This window comes from Callorhinus ursinus, unplaced genomic scaffold (assembly GCF_003265705.2).
Source record: "Callorhinus ursinus isolate GAN/ISIS: 27379988/994484 unplaced genomic scaffold, GSC_fseal_2.0 scaffold9, whole genome shotgun sequence".
In the NCBI taxonomy this organism is placed as follows: Eukaryota; Metazoa; Chordata; class Mammalia; order Carnivora; family Otariidae; genus Callorhinus; species Callorhinus ursinus.
This window is the reverse complement of record NW_027397071.1, coordinates 61,572,503-61,589,828: the sequence shown is the minus strand read 5'-3', so window position 1 is coordinate 61,589,828 and position 17,326 is coordinate 61,572,503. Positions and strand designations below refer to the sequence as shown.

The following is a 17,326-nucleotide window of genomic DNA, read 5'->3' as shown; positions in this document are numbered from 1 at the left end:
ATAATGATTAGGTTGATTTTGAGACAACTGTAATTTAGGAAAAAAAATTGTGCTTGGGATATTTCATTAGGAATGTTTAAATATATTCTTTTCATTAAGGAAAAAATTAAATCAAGCAGCATCAAATTCCTATTGATATTATAACATTACCAAAAGAATGTTGATATACTTGGTTTATGATATCTGTTCTGCAAATGAACTCAAATTATCACAACTCCTTATTTTCACATTATTTGATTTATAAGGTTCTTTCAATGGAACATTCAAAGCATTTGATTCTGCTTATTATCACAACCAATTAGATTGAAAGTGGCAAGAGAGAAGAGAATAAAAAACTGGTAACTCAACTGTCACTTACCGAGTCATCTGTGGCAGAAGTTGGCCAGCCCTCCCATAATTGATGGCGAACAGGGATACTAGTAAGGTCATACACATTTCTCTTTACCTATACAAAGAAAAAGACAGCACAATTAAAATAAGGTTTCCACATGACTTATGATCATTGCCATTTATGTGATATTCACTGTATTTCCTTTTCTGGATTTGAAACAAAAATTTGAAACTAGGAAAACAAAAGTCAAAAAATTTTGTAAAAAATTCTAAATCAAATTTAAAAGCAAATTCTCAATGAAGGCTAGGGGAAATAAAGGTTCAATAAACATCTCCCTCTGCCGATTGTTTTTATATTCCTGGATGACTTCAAGTTTCTTTTCAGTCAGGAAACTTTAGGTACACAGTTCATCTATGATGGACTATAATTATAAATGTTATTAATGTATTAAATCTTTAAATGACTCATGATGTGCAATGAACAAAAGATATACTTCCAAGTTTCTATGTAGTTTTTGATGGTTGTGTTTTATTTTTTGGACAGGGCAGGAGGAAAAACCTGAAGGTATCTTTATTGTTTGGTGGAAGTTTCAAAGATATAAAAACTTAATAAAGCAGCACAGATTATTTCTTTGATATCACCCCAAATTAAAAACTATTTCAACAGAATATTTATTAACTGAAAGTCATCTATTAACATATTATTTAGGCTCCTCCCGAAAATAGGGTAATGATACTTTTAAATACTGTTAAAGATGAAAACCTACTTTTCTCAACATGCAACATTGTACCTTTCATTTTAAAAGGACAGGAGGTAAGTAATTTCTCCAAATAAAGTGTTGGAAGGTTAAACTCTATGTTACCCAGTAATTAAGAGGTATGGTATCTGTCTTCAGCTTTACTTCTAAATAGGACACAGAAATTCTATTTCATTCTGAATGTACAAATTAAAAAAAAATAACAAATCCTAAGAATGGAGAGATCACCCATCTTAATTAACTCTTCAAGTTAGTTACAGGAATACCTGACTGTAACAAGTAAAGCTAGTATTGAAATGTTGCACATAATCTGTTCTATGACACTTCGATATGGAAAACAAGCAGTATTCATTCATGTTTTAAAAATGCAGAAGCCTAAAGTATCACGTTATCCAATTACAGCATCTTGTATCACATTACTGTTTGTTATATATAAACACATCTAAGTTATCCTTCCAGTGAAATAGAGATATATATTCACTGGGGAAAAGAAAAACAACAAAACAAAACTCAGAACTCAATATATTTTTATCTCTAATGTACACCTGTGAAAAAAGACTAAGTAAGTGAGAACTGAGGAGCTTGGGGGCATGGCTTGATCCCCACTCAATTCAAACAAACAGCTTTTCTTCAGAGATTCTTAGCAATGGCTAGTCTACCATGCAGTATTTTGTTTATGGCCAGCTGCATTAAGTTTGGAAATTTTCATTAGTTATTATCAACCCAACAATTTAACCAAATGCAACTGGGCAAACTTCTGACCACTTCCACTAGCGTATTTTGTCATGCTTAAACATTGGTGCCCTTAAGGAACAGGGTGTTTCATAAACCCAAAGCATTATATTAATAAAAGAAAGGGAAAGGACAGAAAAGGCATTATGAGGAGACTTTAGGCCTCAACACAAAAAATTCCTTTCTTAAAGTTATTTTTGAATTATGTTGTCTAGATACACCAGTTTCCTCAGCTATTTTTTGTGGGGGGGGAGGAAGACAAGACAAATATTTACATCTGTTGGAAAGGTAGCAAGCCTACCCCAGCATTGAAGAGTATATAAACAAATAACTCTGTGGAGTGGGATTCTTTAAATTCCACCTTAATTCCAAAACACAACAATATGGTATTATGAAATAAACAGTATTTTTCTTCTTCCATTAACTCATCTGTAACTGCACTGAATTGAATAACATTCCTTTGCTATTCTAAGCCTGAAAAGCATGTTCTGGCTATAGTGTTATGTTGGTATAAAGCACAACGCCAGACTGATGTGCTGAACAAAAGTGATCAAAGTTAGAGTAATGTTAGCCATTGCACAAGTATTTGGCTTCATTGTTCTTCCCAGAATGACATCTGTTAAGCAACTTGTCATAGAATAAACTGGTTAATGCGGACAGAACTTGGCTGAGACAGTACAACGTAAAGCATATTAGGGAAAGCATATTAGGCTAATGTTTGATTGTTCCAATGAAAAACTAAATTGACAGAGTTTCTGAGATTAAGCGAAAAGAATCATGTGTTAAACCACAATCACTAAACAACAATTTAAGTGAAAACAAACTAGTCTTTCAAAAATAATTTCCTATTTTATCAATGTTGTAACCATAGGCAGATTTTACCATTATATGAAAGAAAGATAAGTGATAACGATAGCAAAAGCACAAAATGAGTGATAGTTTTACTAATGGAGATACTCAAATTCCATTTTCTTCATTGACAGTTTTATGTAATTAAAAATTTACGTCACAATCTTGCAGAGAAGGAAAAAAATCCCAAATGTACACAAAAGTAAAAATGATTCTTTTAAAAAATTAGTATTCTAGGAAACATGAGTAACAAAATACAGCTGTGTATAAAATGATGCAGATGAATTTAAGATCACCATGAAACATATGAAGAACACAGAGTTCTCTTAGGGAAGAAGGATGGAGAAACAGAGGAAGGAGAGTGAGAGGCTGGGGGGAGAAAGGTAGGACTAAAGGGAAGAGGGAAAGGGGACAGGGAGGAAGAGAGAAACTGAGAGACTGATTGATTTGAGAGATTTGACAGCACTTGAGAGAGGCAGAAAGAACACACACACAGGCTGGGATGTTGTAGCTGGCATGCCCAGCTGCCATTATTGTGCTACTTCTGATGGAGTTTCATCTTTAGAGATTTGTGTTAAATTCCATTTAAGGACAAGTGGCACTTCACAGGGTAACATTTCCTAAGGGCCTTTTTGTCTTACACATTTTCTTTGATCAGCATTGGCTCAGTAACATGCTGAACCTTCATAATCTTTTCAATTCTGGTTATGCATTAAGCTCTAAATCTATGAGATTTCAGGCTGCTAAACTATGCAAATGTTTCAATTAGTTCTGAAGAAATTTAATAAATGCTTTGATTACCAGCTGAACATTAAAGTTATGTTGCAAAGTATACTGTATATGGATCAAGTATTCTACATTGACAACAGACTTTTCAGAGTTTGTTTTCTGTATTTTCTAAAAGGATAGTTTCATTTCTTCCCATGGCCTCAGATAAGATAATTGATTGTGACTAAGAAAAAATTAGATTAACTTGAAATAGTACAGAATTAACACAGTACTGATTTGCTTTTCATAATAAACATTTATTATACTATAATTAATATATAAAGCTAAGCAATGCTCTTAACTTCAAACTTCATATTTCCTCATGTGCATTTTCAGTGATAAATACAGCACTGGGGAAAAGACCATTTTTATTATGACCTGCTCAATATAAAATTATATTAAGATCTTCATCTCCCACAAAGTTTTCTTTTGAGTTCCATAAGTTTTCAAATTATTTTATTTTTTAGTTAAATTTTATCAGAATTTCTTAGAAAAAAAATTCTTATGAAGTTACTCTGCTAAAGGCTAAATTTTGAGGCTCAGATTAGCCTCGAATGAGTTGTTTGTAGCTATTCAAACTGAAATATAAAAAACTTGGTTAAAACTTGTCAGCCTTAATAAAATCATTCCTTGTGTGCTAAATGTTGATCAAACTACTGAGAAACATTTCAGGGAATTTTAAATGTCATTTCGGTATTATCCAAGAGAAAGCAGATTCTGATAGTAGAAAAGGCACAAGGTTTGAGGTATTATGGCATAATGAGAGGAGAGAACTAGATTTCTAGTCCTAATTTTGCCCAGCTATTATTGTGGGCAAGTTGCTGAAATCTCTCTGAGACTTAGTTTACTCAATATTAGAAGAGAATAAAACAAGATCACTTTTGATTTTCAAAATTCTAAAACTTTATGACAATATTGGAGTTAATCCTAGGAACAGGAAAAGAAGAGCATTCTATATGTAAGACAAGGAAGTAATGTGGGAAAGTTTAAAATGAACATGGAAGAAAAATAGTAAGAGTTAATACAATCATCCAAAAGGAAAACTGCAAATAATTTCATGTAAGAATAATAGATTTATAATAAGCATTTAGGTGAATTTTTGTCTTAGATGAGAAAAGTCTTAGCTTTTGTTTTTTATTAAACTAAAAAGTCTACACTTTTTAAAAGGCTAAATAACAGTTTCCTCTTATGAAATCTCATTTAAAAGTAAAGCCAGTCATGTTGGTTTCCCAAATAACGATTCCATCAACCAAATGTTATCAGTGAGGCTATGGTTTTGCCAGAATACTACTAGCTAAGTGATACAGTTGTAAAGTTCCATTTATTTATGTCAACATCTTTAAAATTTTGAAATCTGGCTCAGGATTCTTCACATATCAAACATTTTAATATAGCAAAAAAAAAAGAAACAAAATACTTAATTTCCATGGGATTAGAACAGCTATAAATTTATGAGTATTCTAGTTCCTAATTTCTCTGTATTAAGAATACTATGGCAAATTACAACCCTTACCAAAAAGCACCCTGAAACAGACATCTATCTCATTCTCTTATCAATCTTAGAAGAAAAAGGCCTTTGGTCCTATTAGAACCTGAACTTATCCAAATTTTAATTATATCAAACTTTGAACTCCAAGTACTTCACACTACCAGATGATGCTCTGGTTAGGAGTTTGCTAAATAGTAACTGCACTGAACAAATAAGTATTTGTGTGTGGGTGTTTAAATCAAAATAAGGCATACAGACTAGGCTTCCTTCCAGTTTCCTAGCAATCTTTGGTGCTCTGAAAGGCTTATAGTTAAGAAACCAATCATTCCTGATCCAGACTGGGTTTTGAACACATACTTTATATCTAAGGACTTTTCTTTTTCTTCTTCTTTTTTAACATATTATATACTCACTGCAGTTGCAGATGGATTTGTTTTACTAAGATGCAAGTTAAAACCCTCCTAAAAATCCTTCCTGAACAAAAACACTTGAAACCGGATGGTGCAAGGGGAATGAGAAGGTGGCATCAGTAATCAAATGTTAATTAGCAAGCTTTTTTCCCCCTTCCCTCAGGGCTGGCCTGTGTTGGAGAATTCAAATCAGAAATCAATGCTCCAACTGTTTAACTATTACTTCTTCTCATTAACCATTTAAAAGACTCAGCAATTCTCTCCTCATAAAAACAGTAACTCGAGACATTTCTTTTTCTCAAATACCATCTTCCAGAAAACAATGAAGATGTTGTTTGAAGAAAACTATAAAATTGAAGTTGCTTTCAATCAGGCTTTGAACTGACTGTATTCTGCTCTTTAAAACATCTTTTGGCTCTAAATGAATTCTTCATTCCAACAACTGTAACTAAGTTTTGCTTTGTATACCATACTTAAAAAACTTATTCTACCTCTTGTCGGTAAAGAGGTTTGACAATTGGCATTACTGCGAATGAGGACAATAAAGCTAATCAAATATGGAAACACATTTGAATGCATACACTTGGAAATGGATTTTATCCATCCTGAAAAACTACCAAGGATAAGATTTAATACTTTCATTAGAAACATGGTTATATTCATAATTGCCTATCCTAAAAGGTTGGTGTGGGTGAAAATGATATAAAATAGACAGATCATATTTAAAGTGACTGAACTAATGATCATAAATTAAAATAAATTTCTATCTTTAGCTAAAGGTTAAGCCTGGATTTTAAAAAAGAATTCCTACAGTGCTAAGACAATGTTTATAGATGAGCAAGGCTGAGTATATTTCACAAATAGTAAAGATGCTAAATTTTAAGAGCTTTCTGGGAAAAAAAGGTTTTGAGAAACTATGAAGTTGCAGAAGTTGAAACCATAAACAACAACAATAAATAGGACAATTATTTTTCTACAACAGTGGTTCTCAAAGTGTAGTACCTGGAGAGAAGTACTAACATCACCTGAAAACTAGAAATGAAAATTTGGGAGACCCATCCCAGACCTAGTGTGTTGGAAACTCTGGGGACTAGCAATCTGTATTTTAACAAGCCCTCTAAGTAATTCTTACTAAGCCAAAGTTTAAGAAGCACTGTTTTAGGATGTGTGAATCATAGGCTTTCCCAGATAACCATGCCTCTCTAGAATATTCATTCTAAAGTTCTTTGAATTTGTGCCTAATGTAGACAACCCTTTCTGAGAATAAATATGATTAATAATGATTTGTTACAGAAATTTTAGACATGCTATAATTTTATTTGAATGATAAAGTGATCATTGTTAGTTTAAGAAATTAATGAGACACCCCACTACCTCTTTACTACAGACTTTATAGCACTGAAATAATTGAGAAATAATAATCTTCATCATTGAAAATCTGTTATTCTTCTGTTTTTCTGCCTTAAGTGTGATTGCTTTCTGGCTATAACAGATATTTGGACAACACAGTAAAACTGCAAATCCACAGTAAGTGATATATTGGTCACAATAAATAAATAACAAATAAATAAGTAAATTTCGAAAACACCTCTATACATCAGCTGAATTGAAGAAATGTTCCTAAACATCAGAGAAGCATGTTTGAAGTAAATGAAAAGCTAAACAGTTTTGTTTTTTGTCACTCTCTTAGGCTAGAGAAACAAGACCCAAAGGAAAAACAGCAAGAGGTTAACCTCATATCAGTCAGTCGAGACCTTGTCCTAGAGGGCAATATCTCCTCTCTATTCTTTATGGAAACAGTAAGAGAGCAAAGGTTTTCAAACTATTTACTGGTCTAATAGATATGTTTTTTAATGCCTGCAATGAATATATCAGTCACTCAAAAAATGCTCTTAAAATTTCCCCTTTTAAAATAAAGTAAATCAATCAATTTATAATTCCTTCCACAATTAAGTCAAAAGTCAATCCTAGAACTGCACAATGATAAGAACATTTTTAGGAGTTTTACTTTAACTTAACCCTTTTATAAAGTTCAATTTTATGCATTACTTCAAAGATTGATTATATAAATCCAGAAATACCTGTATGTAAGAAATGTTTTGATTTTTAAATCTGAATTTTAGTAGACAATTTAATATAATGTCAGAAGTAGTATATAAGTTAATCTTAAGGATATAATCGTATGTGTAAAATCCAATATTTAACTATAAGGACATTCATTGCACCTTGTATATCATCAAACATATACAAAATTGGCACAATTCTTAATATCCAATAATAGTATAAATAAATAAATAAACAAAATAACATGCATCCATTAAAATGATGATGTAGAACCAGGGTCAGCGAAGTACAGCCCCGAGGCCAAATTCAGTCTGTTGTGTTTGTAAATGAAGTTGTATTGGAACACTACCACTTCCACTTTTTTATATAAAGTCTGTGGCTGCTTCTGAACTACTATGATGGCAGAGTTGAGCAGATGCAACAGAGGCTATATGGCCTGCAAAGCCTAAAATATTTATTATTTAGCCCTTTACAGAAAAAGTTTGCTGACCTTGATATAGAATATTTACTAACATTAAAAGTTGTTACATATTAAAGAAAAACCAGGTTACAAAATTATGTACATTTCTGCTTGTTATTAAGTTACATACATATACACACATATACATATGTGTATATTATATATATTACATATGTGTATGTGTACTATGTGTATGCACAGAAAAAAATACACAAGATAAAATTTGTTCCCTCTGTATCATGGAATTATGACTCATTTTTATTTTCTTTTTATCTTTTCTAAGTTTCTATCACTTCTGTAATAAGAATTTTGTTTTGCTTTATTTTTATTCAAGGTAAAGACATGCCCTTCGAGTCAGAACAACCTTGTTTTCATTTTCAGCTCTGCTACTAATTATAAATAACCCTGAACAAAGTAAAGGGGAAGGAAAGAGAAGCAACTGAACATTTACTGAGTATCTTTTACAAACCAGGAACTGGGTTTTATGTTAACATATCATCTTCACAACAACCTTTTACATATATTATTATCTTCATTTAACAAATGAGAAATTGAGGCTCAGCAACAATAAAATAATTTACCTACGGTGACTACTTAATTAAATTAGGATTTAATTTAGTTCTCGGAGATTCTAAAGTCTAGATTCTTTCTCAACTATGCCTGAATTTCCTCTTCTGTAAAATAAAGGGTTGTAATAAATTATCTTTAAAATTCTTTCCCACCTGACACTTTTATAAATGCAATGTGTAAGAATTTTCTATGAGACCATTTATACTTACTCTAAATGGTGGGTATCAAGTGGTAACAAGTAAGAGTAACCAACTACAAATAAAAAGCTCTGTCATGAGACCCAGAGAGCCTTTTCACACCTGTTGTGCTGCAACAGGCAATGAAGAGCAAGTTACAGGCTGTAGATTTTGTACTTTTAAGCACTATAGAGGAATGACAACTGCCAGATCAAATAGCAACTTGTTATTGTTTCAACAGTTGAATGTGGCCTTCACAGTATGAGGGCAGTTCCTGGTGTCACACACAGCTGGGAAAGAAATAGCAAGATAAAAAATTTTCAAGGAAAATAAATCAAGGCAAAAGAACAGTTAAAATAGTAAATAAACTATAAAGTGAGAGGTAACAAAGGCTCTTTCTCTTATAAACTTTTGCCCAAAGCCTTCTGAGTTACCATCCCATGCTAATGTAAGAGTTCTGCCTAGAATAAAAGAATTTGAAGACATTCACACTATAGGTCTGCTTCTTCTACTTTGCCAATTTACAGTAAATTATGCCCTACCTTATTATTCTAGTTTTCCTTCTTTCAATAGTTGGGCCCTCTTGCCAACCCCTCTTTTGATTTGGACAATGCTTTTGATTTGGACAAGTGAAATTCTGGTCAAGAATTTGTTTTACTTACAATCTCTACAGGTTCTAATGTAAAATTGTGGGGCAATGATGTTAATCTACCCTACCAATTTGTTTTATCATAGAATTGCATTTTCTTTTAAATTTTATACACACACACACACACACAAATTAAACTACTTGCCCAAATGTCATTCAGTTAGTCTAGGTCAGGATGATAATGCAGATTTTAAGTTCTTAATCCATTTCTTCTTTCCTCTCAAAAAAATTTTTTTTTAAAGAAAAGACCATTGCTTCTAGAGGAAACTTCAAATTTTTTAAAATGCTGCCAATCCTACTGTTTTGGGCAAAGACTCATCTTTATAATTTGATAAAGACTGTGTATCCTTTACCCATTCTGGTAGCACCACACTGATGCTTAGACATGATGTTTATGTTTGCTTTGCTGCTTTCTGTTGCCCATCCAGGCCTTTGCCTTTCTCTGAGATGCTGAAAAAAGTGGTGGGAACCATCAGCAATGGAAGCTCAGTCTATAATCAGGTCTCTTATAATTTTATCTTTTCTTGTTAACAAAAAAATGCAAAAAACAAAGACAACAAAGGGACTTAGTGTTGGGGTCTGCCATGAATACTAAAGTGGCCTGGGGGTGTGGCTCATCAAGTGAAAATAAACCATTCAAGTCATCCACATCAAGGAGAAAGTTTGGGAACACTAGGCCAGTGTTTGCATTTGGGGCCCTGGAGTCAGGAGAGTTACATTTCCCTTCACTCTGCTTAACCAAGGCACCAGAGACAACCTATTTAACCTCTCCTTTCGGAAATATTAAGTAATCTCCAAAGAGCAGCACTGAATGATATTCAGAAGTGCATCCAGTTAGGTTTTCTGATTCTAACTTGCTACTTTCCAAGATCAGCTTTCAGTATTACTCTCTCCAAGAGATATGTGGGTGGGAGGGCAGGGAAGATATCTTAAGGAAAGTAGCTGCCTTGACTAAGAGCAAAATTGTAATAAGAGGATGGGCACCATAATCACATACCTTGTTAATTTTAGGTGAATGAGGTAGAGTAGGAAACTTGTTCCAAATGACAATTAAAACTTATCAAAGTGAACTGACACTATGAATTAAAGTCTAATACTACACACCAAACCCTAACTAAGGACTAACGCTGCCAATGCTCAGAAGCTCCACACAACTGGGTTTTAATTAAGGCAGTTACAATCCCAACCCAAGGATTTCACTGTTAGGGCTGGCTCTGAAATGTAAATATAGCTATTTTATAAGGAAAATAAGAGGAATACCCTAGCCAATGTATTCTGATCTTAATGTACTAAGATCAGAAAATGTTTTTTTTTAAATCATGATTCATTAAATAAGCAGGCATTCTAAATAAATTGTCTGAAGTCTCCCATTAAAAAAAATTACTCCTATTTATTCATTAACAAAGCTATTCCTTAGCTCATCCCTGCCATAACCTACTCTATTCAAAACCATATGGGAAAGGACATTAAAAAACCGCCACAAACCATGGACTTCTGGTATTAGTGCTACACACTGCATACCCCTATTCATTATTCTACCTCCCTTGTTTAATCTATCATTAAGATTCAGTGACCCTACACTAAATTTAAAGCAGATCCTTCCTTCCTCCCATGCCTAAATTCACATACTTTTCTAGTTGGGGATGCCCTCAAGTATTAACAACTCTACGGGGTTTCTCTAATCTCAGCTCTGAACTATGTCATGCTATAGAACCAAGAAATTGCTGTTTTACATCTCTAACTATGGAGGCTTCCATATAAAAGGACCATATAATTTACTTAATAAGATAAAGGGGGAAAAATCACCATTTAATAAGTATTTTTTTCATTGTATTTGAGGTGCATGGAGACACTGTCATATGCTATGTTGTCTTACAAGTTAATAATACCTAGAGGCATTACTTCAACTGTATTCATCACAGAACTCAGAGTTTTAAATAATAGTGAAAATGTCAGGTGTTGACTATCTTAATAAATGGAAAAACAAAGGAAAAAAAGAACATGTTATCAGCAACGATTTTGGGGAAAAGATTTCAAGAAATTAGCAAGGTAGTATTTCTAGAAAATACTAAACTTCATTGTCAAGTTATAAACAAAAAAATCTAATGTACAATGTGGCAAAATAAAGGGTAAGGAGTTGTGTGTATGATGGTCTACCAGTGCTAACAGAATTTTCTGTGAAGATAGAAATGTTCTTTATCTGTGCTGTCCAATAGGGTGGCCATTAGTCCCATGTGACCACTGAGCATTTAGAACACAGCTAGCTAGTGTAGGTGATTAAGAAACGTAATTTTTAACTTTATTTAATTATAATAAATTTAAATTTAAATTGCCCCATGTGAACAGTACCTACCCTACTGAACAGTATATTAAGATTACTTAAGGAAGTAGAGAACACTGAACATAAAAACATACTACTGATAAAACTATATACTTACATACTTTATCTCATTCTTATTCTTTATAGTCCTTGAGACATATAGAAATATTGTGCTAAATTAATTTTTCACACATATACTTTTATTGTTTTTAACGATGTTAAAGCAGCCTAATGAGTACCAAAAGGAACTAACTGCTTTAGTATTCTGAAATTGAAGGAACAGTGACAGAATATATATAAATAATACCTTACTTGAAAAAAGGCAATATGGGCTATATTATAATCCTTAAACATCCAAGATAGTCAAATATTCTTTAGGAAAAAATATAAGCTTGATTTACATAGTTGTCACATTGTGTAGGTCTAATTATTCATCAATTCCTTCCTTCCTTCCTTCCTTCCTTCCTTCCTTCCTTCCTTCCTTCCTTCCTTCCTTCCTTCCCTCACTCACAAAATGGTTACTGGGAATAATTACAATGATTTAGATGTTATTACAACAAATGATGTTAACTGTACATCTGGCAGTTTTTCATTTAAGAGAGTGGTGATTCAAAATTAATACCTACTTTTTGGGCCAAGGTTCCTAAAGCATTCATAGGAGCAGAGCTGGAAATAGACAGATATAATAGATGCTATAACCACTACCAGTCTCATACTCAGGTCCATATTGATTCAGTAAGTTATTACTGAGCATCTATCACTTCAGTGATTACAATACCAGCCAAGAAAGTGCTGGGTGAACAAAATGCAGACCTCTGTACTCCCTTGAGGAAGTGCATCTGGTTATAAGAAAATATGTGAGGATGGCTATAATATACTTGTTATAGGATTTTTTTTAAGTTAAATAAAATGACTGAATGAATGAATGAAAAAAAAATGCAGATGGGACCAGAGAAGAGAGTTAAGAATGAAATATAAAACATTTCTCCTCCTTTAAAAAAGCAGATCATCTTTTTATTAATTCCAAAAATTAGGGTGACATTAAAAAATACTTTTAAAGAAAGCACATAATATACTGCTAACAAAGTACTAGGAGAATTTCTCACTGGATTTTATAAACAATAGATAAACATGTTCTAAGTTTAACAAATACATTCATTGAGTGCTAATAATTCATGAGCATTCATAGCTGTCCAGCCAGTCAAAAAATATCTACTGAGTGTCTACAATGAGGAAGGTACTATTTTGTAGTAGTGACTAAGAGACAAAGTCTCTGCCTTCATGGAGTTTAAATTCATTCTATAGTATGTATACATACGGCAGGTGGGGGTGGGCAGTAAGGAAGGAGACAGAAAAGAAATAAGTAAAAATATAAACAAGATAATTTCAGATTAGTTAAGTTCTATGAAGGGTGATATTAGACTCCTACAGCCATTCTCTACTTTAGATGAGTTGAATCCTGAATGAGAAGGTACTTATCCCAGAAAGAATGTTCCAGGCATGAAACATGAAATGCAAAGGTACTGTCAGGTGTTTTAGATACAATACACTCTCTAATGTTTACTATCAAGTTCAACGCCAGCTTTTATTCTTTTTTTTTTAACAGAAAAAGCAACTGAGGATTCAAACTCTCCAAGTAAGTAGCAGAAACAGGATTCAAAAGGAAATGTATGGGACTCTGAGGCACTTTCTCTTTTTCACTGTACCATGATACTTCCCCCAAAACTAAAACTAGAAAAGTCTGTTCTTTCTCATTATATTACTGCCCCCCCCTTTACATCCCTTACCAAATAAATATTACCCATACAGTTCACTTACTTGCTAACTCTTCCTTCACAGGTTGGGTCATGCATTAGTTCAACTAGACTAAATAGTCATAAATCCCAAATTACTGTCAGGTACAAATTAATAAAGTTTATTATACTAATAGCTAAACTCAAAGGGATATTTCAGAGATTCTGATCAAAGATACCCTGTCTTCAAACACAGTTGAGTGTTGTTTGTACATTTTTGCTCAAGAGAATAGATATTGTCATGGATTCCAAAATAAAAGGCAAGTGCATTTGATCATATTTTATTTTTTGTCATGTTTCACTACATTATGCCAGTACTTAATAAATTTGAGGATATCTATTCTTGAAAATTGTGGCAGCCTAGCAATCACATCCAATGAAAGCCAGTTATTTCAGAGCATCATTCTCTGACACCCCAACACTACCACACCTTCTAAATTGAAAAAGATGATGGGAATAGCTGTTGCTAAAGCACAGCTAGACCCTTATCACCTTGTGCATTTAAAAGTAAATCTGGTAAACTTTCTATGTATATGTTTATGGTTCTTTCATTCATCCATTCAACAAAGATTTCTTAAGCACTTCCAAAGTTCTAGTCTCTGATAGTCACTACAGCAGCTTTCTCAAATCCAGGTGTCCAGAGCAGCCAGACAGGAATATAAATGAGTGAAATGTGATGGGCAAATGGCATTTAGATTTAGTTTTGAGGAAGCAATAGTGGGGTCCTGGGGACTATGGCAAACAGGAGAGCATACTTCATCCAATGAGGTGGCTGCTACTCCAGAACAGCTGATTGCTGCTATGAAAAATCTGGGGTTTGATGTTGCCAGAATTTTTCATTCTTTGAGAGAAGCCAAAGCCAGGAATCCTGGTTTGTTTTGTTTGCTAAATGTGAAGCCTCCCAACTTTTAAATGTTGGCAACCAGTTCAAATTTAAAACACTCTCGGACCAAAACTGATAGCCAAACTTGCGGTTGGCCAGTTTACAACCTCTGCAGGACAGATACAAAGTAGAAAAAGACACAATATTCTTGCCTTCAAGGAAGTCACAGCCCTGTGATGGGTTACACCCAGAAACAAATATTCATGGCTCAATGTGATGATTATTATGATAAAGATATCAACAAAGTATTAGGAGCGCACAGGGAAGAGACCATTATAAACAACTGCAGCTACCATTTATTGAGTGCCAAGGCACGGGTCTACACACTTTGCATATGTTACTACAGTTCATTTTCACACCAATCCTGTGGGTACAGAAAGGGCTTTATTATGTGCTAGAGCTGGATTTGAACCCTATTCTTTCCAACTTCAAAAATCTGTGGGTTTTTTCCTACCATATCACACTACTCATTGCTCCAAATTAAAGTCTTAGTTTCTGAAGATCATACGGAATATTTGAAAAATAAAACTAATACTTTTGCACCCAACTCATTTCATAAGAGAGAAAATTTAAGATAATCTTTTCAATTTAATAATTGCCCTGGCAACTACTTATACAGTACATATTCAAGATGTGAGCTTTAAGACATTAATAGTTGAGCTGTAGTACATTTTTGTATCATGAAGTTTTTTTAAAAATGCTGAGATCCTAGTGGGTTAAAGAACTGCATTTACTCAATATGCAATAAATTTGTTAATTTGATTAATTTAGCATTCAAACAGCACTTACTATGGCCAAGCACTATTCTAAGCACTTTTACAGATATTAACAATTTTCATAAATTTTTTTTAAAGATTTTTACTTATTTATTTGAGAGAGAGAGAGAGAGAGAGAGAGAGAGAAAGCACATGAGAGGGGGGAGGGTTAGAGGGAGAAGCAGACTCCCTGCTGGGCAGGGAGCCCGATGAGGGACTCAATCCAGGGACTCCAGGATCATGACCTGAGCCGAAGGCAGTCGCTTAACCAACTGAGCCACCCAGGCGCCCATAAATTTTCTTTTTTTTTTTTAAATGACTTTCGGGGCACCTGTGCGGCTCAGCTGATGAAGCGTACAACTCTTAGTTTCAGCTTAGTCCAAGATCTTGCAGTTGTGGGATTGAACCCTGCGTCAGGGTCCGTGCTCAGTGTGGAGTCTGCTTCAGATTCTTTCTTCCTGTCCCTCCCCCTCTGCTCCTCCTGCTCTCCCACCTTCAAATAAATAAATAAATAAATAAATAAATATCTTTAAAAAAACTTATTGCAGTATGATTAAAATACAAAAAGCTGTACATATTTAATGTAAACAACATGATGAACTGGAGGTAAGTATACACCTGTGAAACCATCACCAGTCTAAGCCATAAACGTATCCCTCACCTCCAAAAGTTTCCTTCTAACCTCTTTATTTATTCTCATCATTATTATTACTATTATTTGGTGATAAGAACACTTAATGTCTACCCTTTTAGCAAAGTTTTAAGTATACAATACAGTACTATTAACTATAGCCACTATGCTCCGCAATACATCTCTATGACTTATTCATCTCATATAACTGAAACTTTGTACTCTTTCACTAATACTTTTCCATCTCCTCCTTCCCCACCCCCCCCGACATCTGGCAACCACCATTCTACTTCCAGCTTCTATGAATCTGATTATTTTAGATTACTCATGTAAGTGATATCACGTAGTATTTGTTTTTCTGTGTCTATTTCACTTAGCATAATGTCTTCTAGCTTCATCCATGTTGTTGCAAATGGCAAAATTTCCTTTTTTAAGGCTGAATAGTATTCCACTGTGTATATAAATCATATTTTCTTTATCCATTCATCCATAGATGAGACATCTGAGGCACAGAGAGGATATGTAACTTAACCAAGATCACATAATAATAATAATGATAATAAGTGCCTCTCTATATTTTAGTCCCACTGTGATATACATGAAAAGGCAATAAATTATACACTACAATATATACTTAGTTTATAGTAAAACAACATGAATTAAGTGTTTCAGCATCGTTACAGTTCAACCATTAGTATGTGCACGTTAACTAATCACTTTGTAATTCAATAAATACCAAAGTAACTTGGTTTGGAAACTATAATACCATCAAGATAAACCAATACACACTTTAAAATGCTTAATTTCACTAGTAACTAAGAAAATGCAAATTAAAAAAAATACCATACCACTCATGGGGCACCTGGGTGGCTCAGATGGTTAAGTGTCTGCCTTCAGCTCAGGTCATGATCTCCAGGTCCTGGAATAGAGCCCTATGTTGGGCTTCTAGCTCAGCGGGGAGTCTGTTTCTCCCTCTCCCTCTGCCTCTCCCCCTGCTTGTGCTCTCTCTGCCTCTGTATCTCTCTCAAATGAATAATTTTAAAAATCTTAAAAAAAAATATCATTCACGGCTTTCAAAGGGGAAACAACTAAAAATATTGACATAATCCATTGTTGGTGTAATATGCATGCTCAAATAGCTGGTGGGTGAAGTAAAAGGCAAAGCTTTTTTGAAGGGGTAAATTTGGCAATTATCTATTAAAATAAAATTAATGTATCCTTCAACCCTGTCATTCCCTTTCTGGGTAGTTATCTTAGAGAAATCCATACAACTCACAAAGAGGGGCTGTCAATTTTTATTTTTTAAGGCTTCTGAGTTCCTGAGTCATTTACATTGAAAATATTATTTATGTACTTTCTGAGTAACTTAAAAAATAGTAACTAACACTATGATGGAAAAATTGTTGTTACACTTTAAAATGTCAACCTAAGTGTGCATAATCATTTCTTCATTTTATTTCATATTACTAAGTATAGAAAAGTATGAATTGTGAAGCATATCTAGGCCAGATATGTAAACTACAAAAGGAAAATAATTTGTGTTTGACTATTTGATATAACCACTACACAAAATTAACACTTGATGTCAGGCCCTTCCCCTGCTCCAGGCAGGTTTAACTCCACCTGTGCCACCCTTAAGATACCCCACAATACAAAATCTAAAAACTGCATGAAGAATATCCCCAATCT

General features: G+C 33.6%; 1 protein-coding gene across 8 annotated transcripts in view; it reads right to left on the bottom strand.

Moving 5' to 3' along the window:
• The window catches only part of FAF1 (Fas associated factor 1), a 487,148-nt gene that overhangs the window by 198,968 nt on the left and 270,854 nt on the right, over positions 1-17,326 (bottom strand). For all 8 annotated transcript variants that reach the window (XM_073896766.1, XM_025871569.2, XM_025871572.2 and 5 more), the window contains one exon: positions 359-445. In XM_073896766.1, the coding sequence (XP_073752867.1) occupies positions 359-445 (87 nt within the window). The remainder of the gene's footprint in view (positions 1-358; positions 446-17,326) is intronic.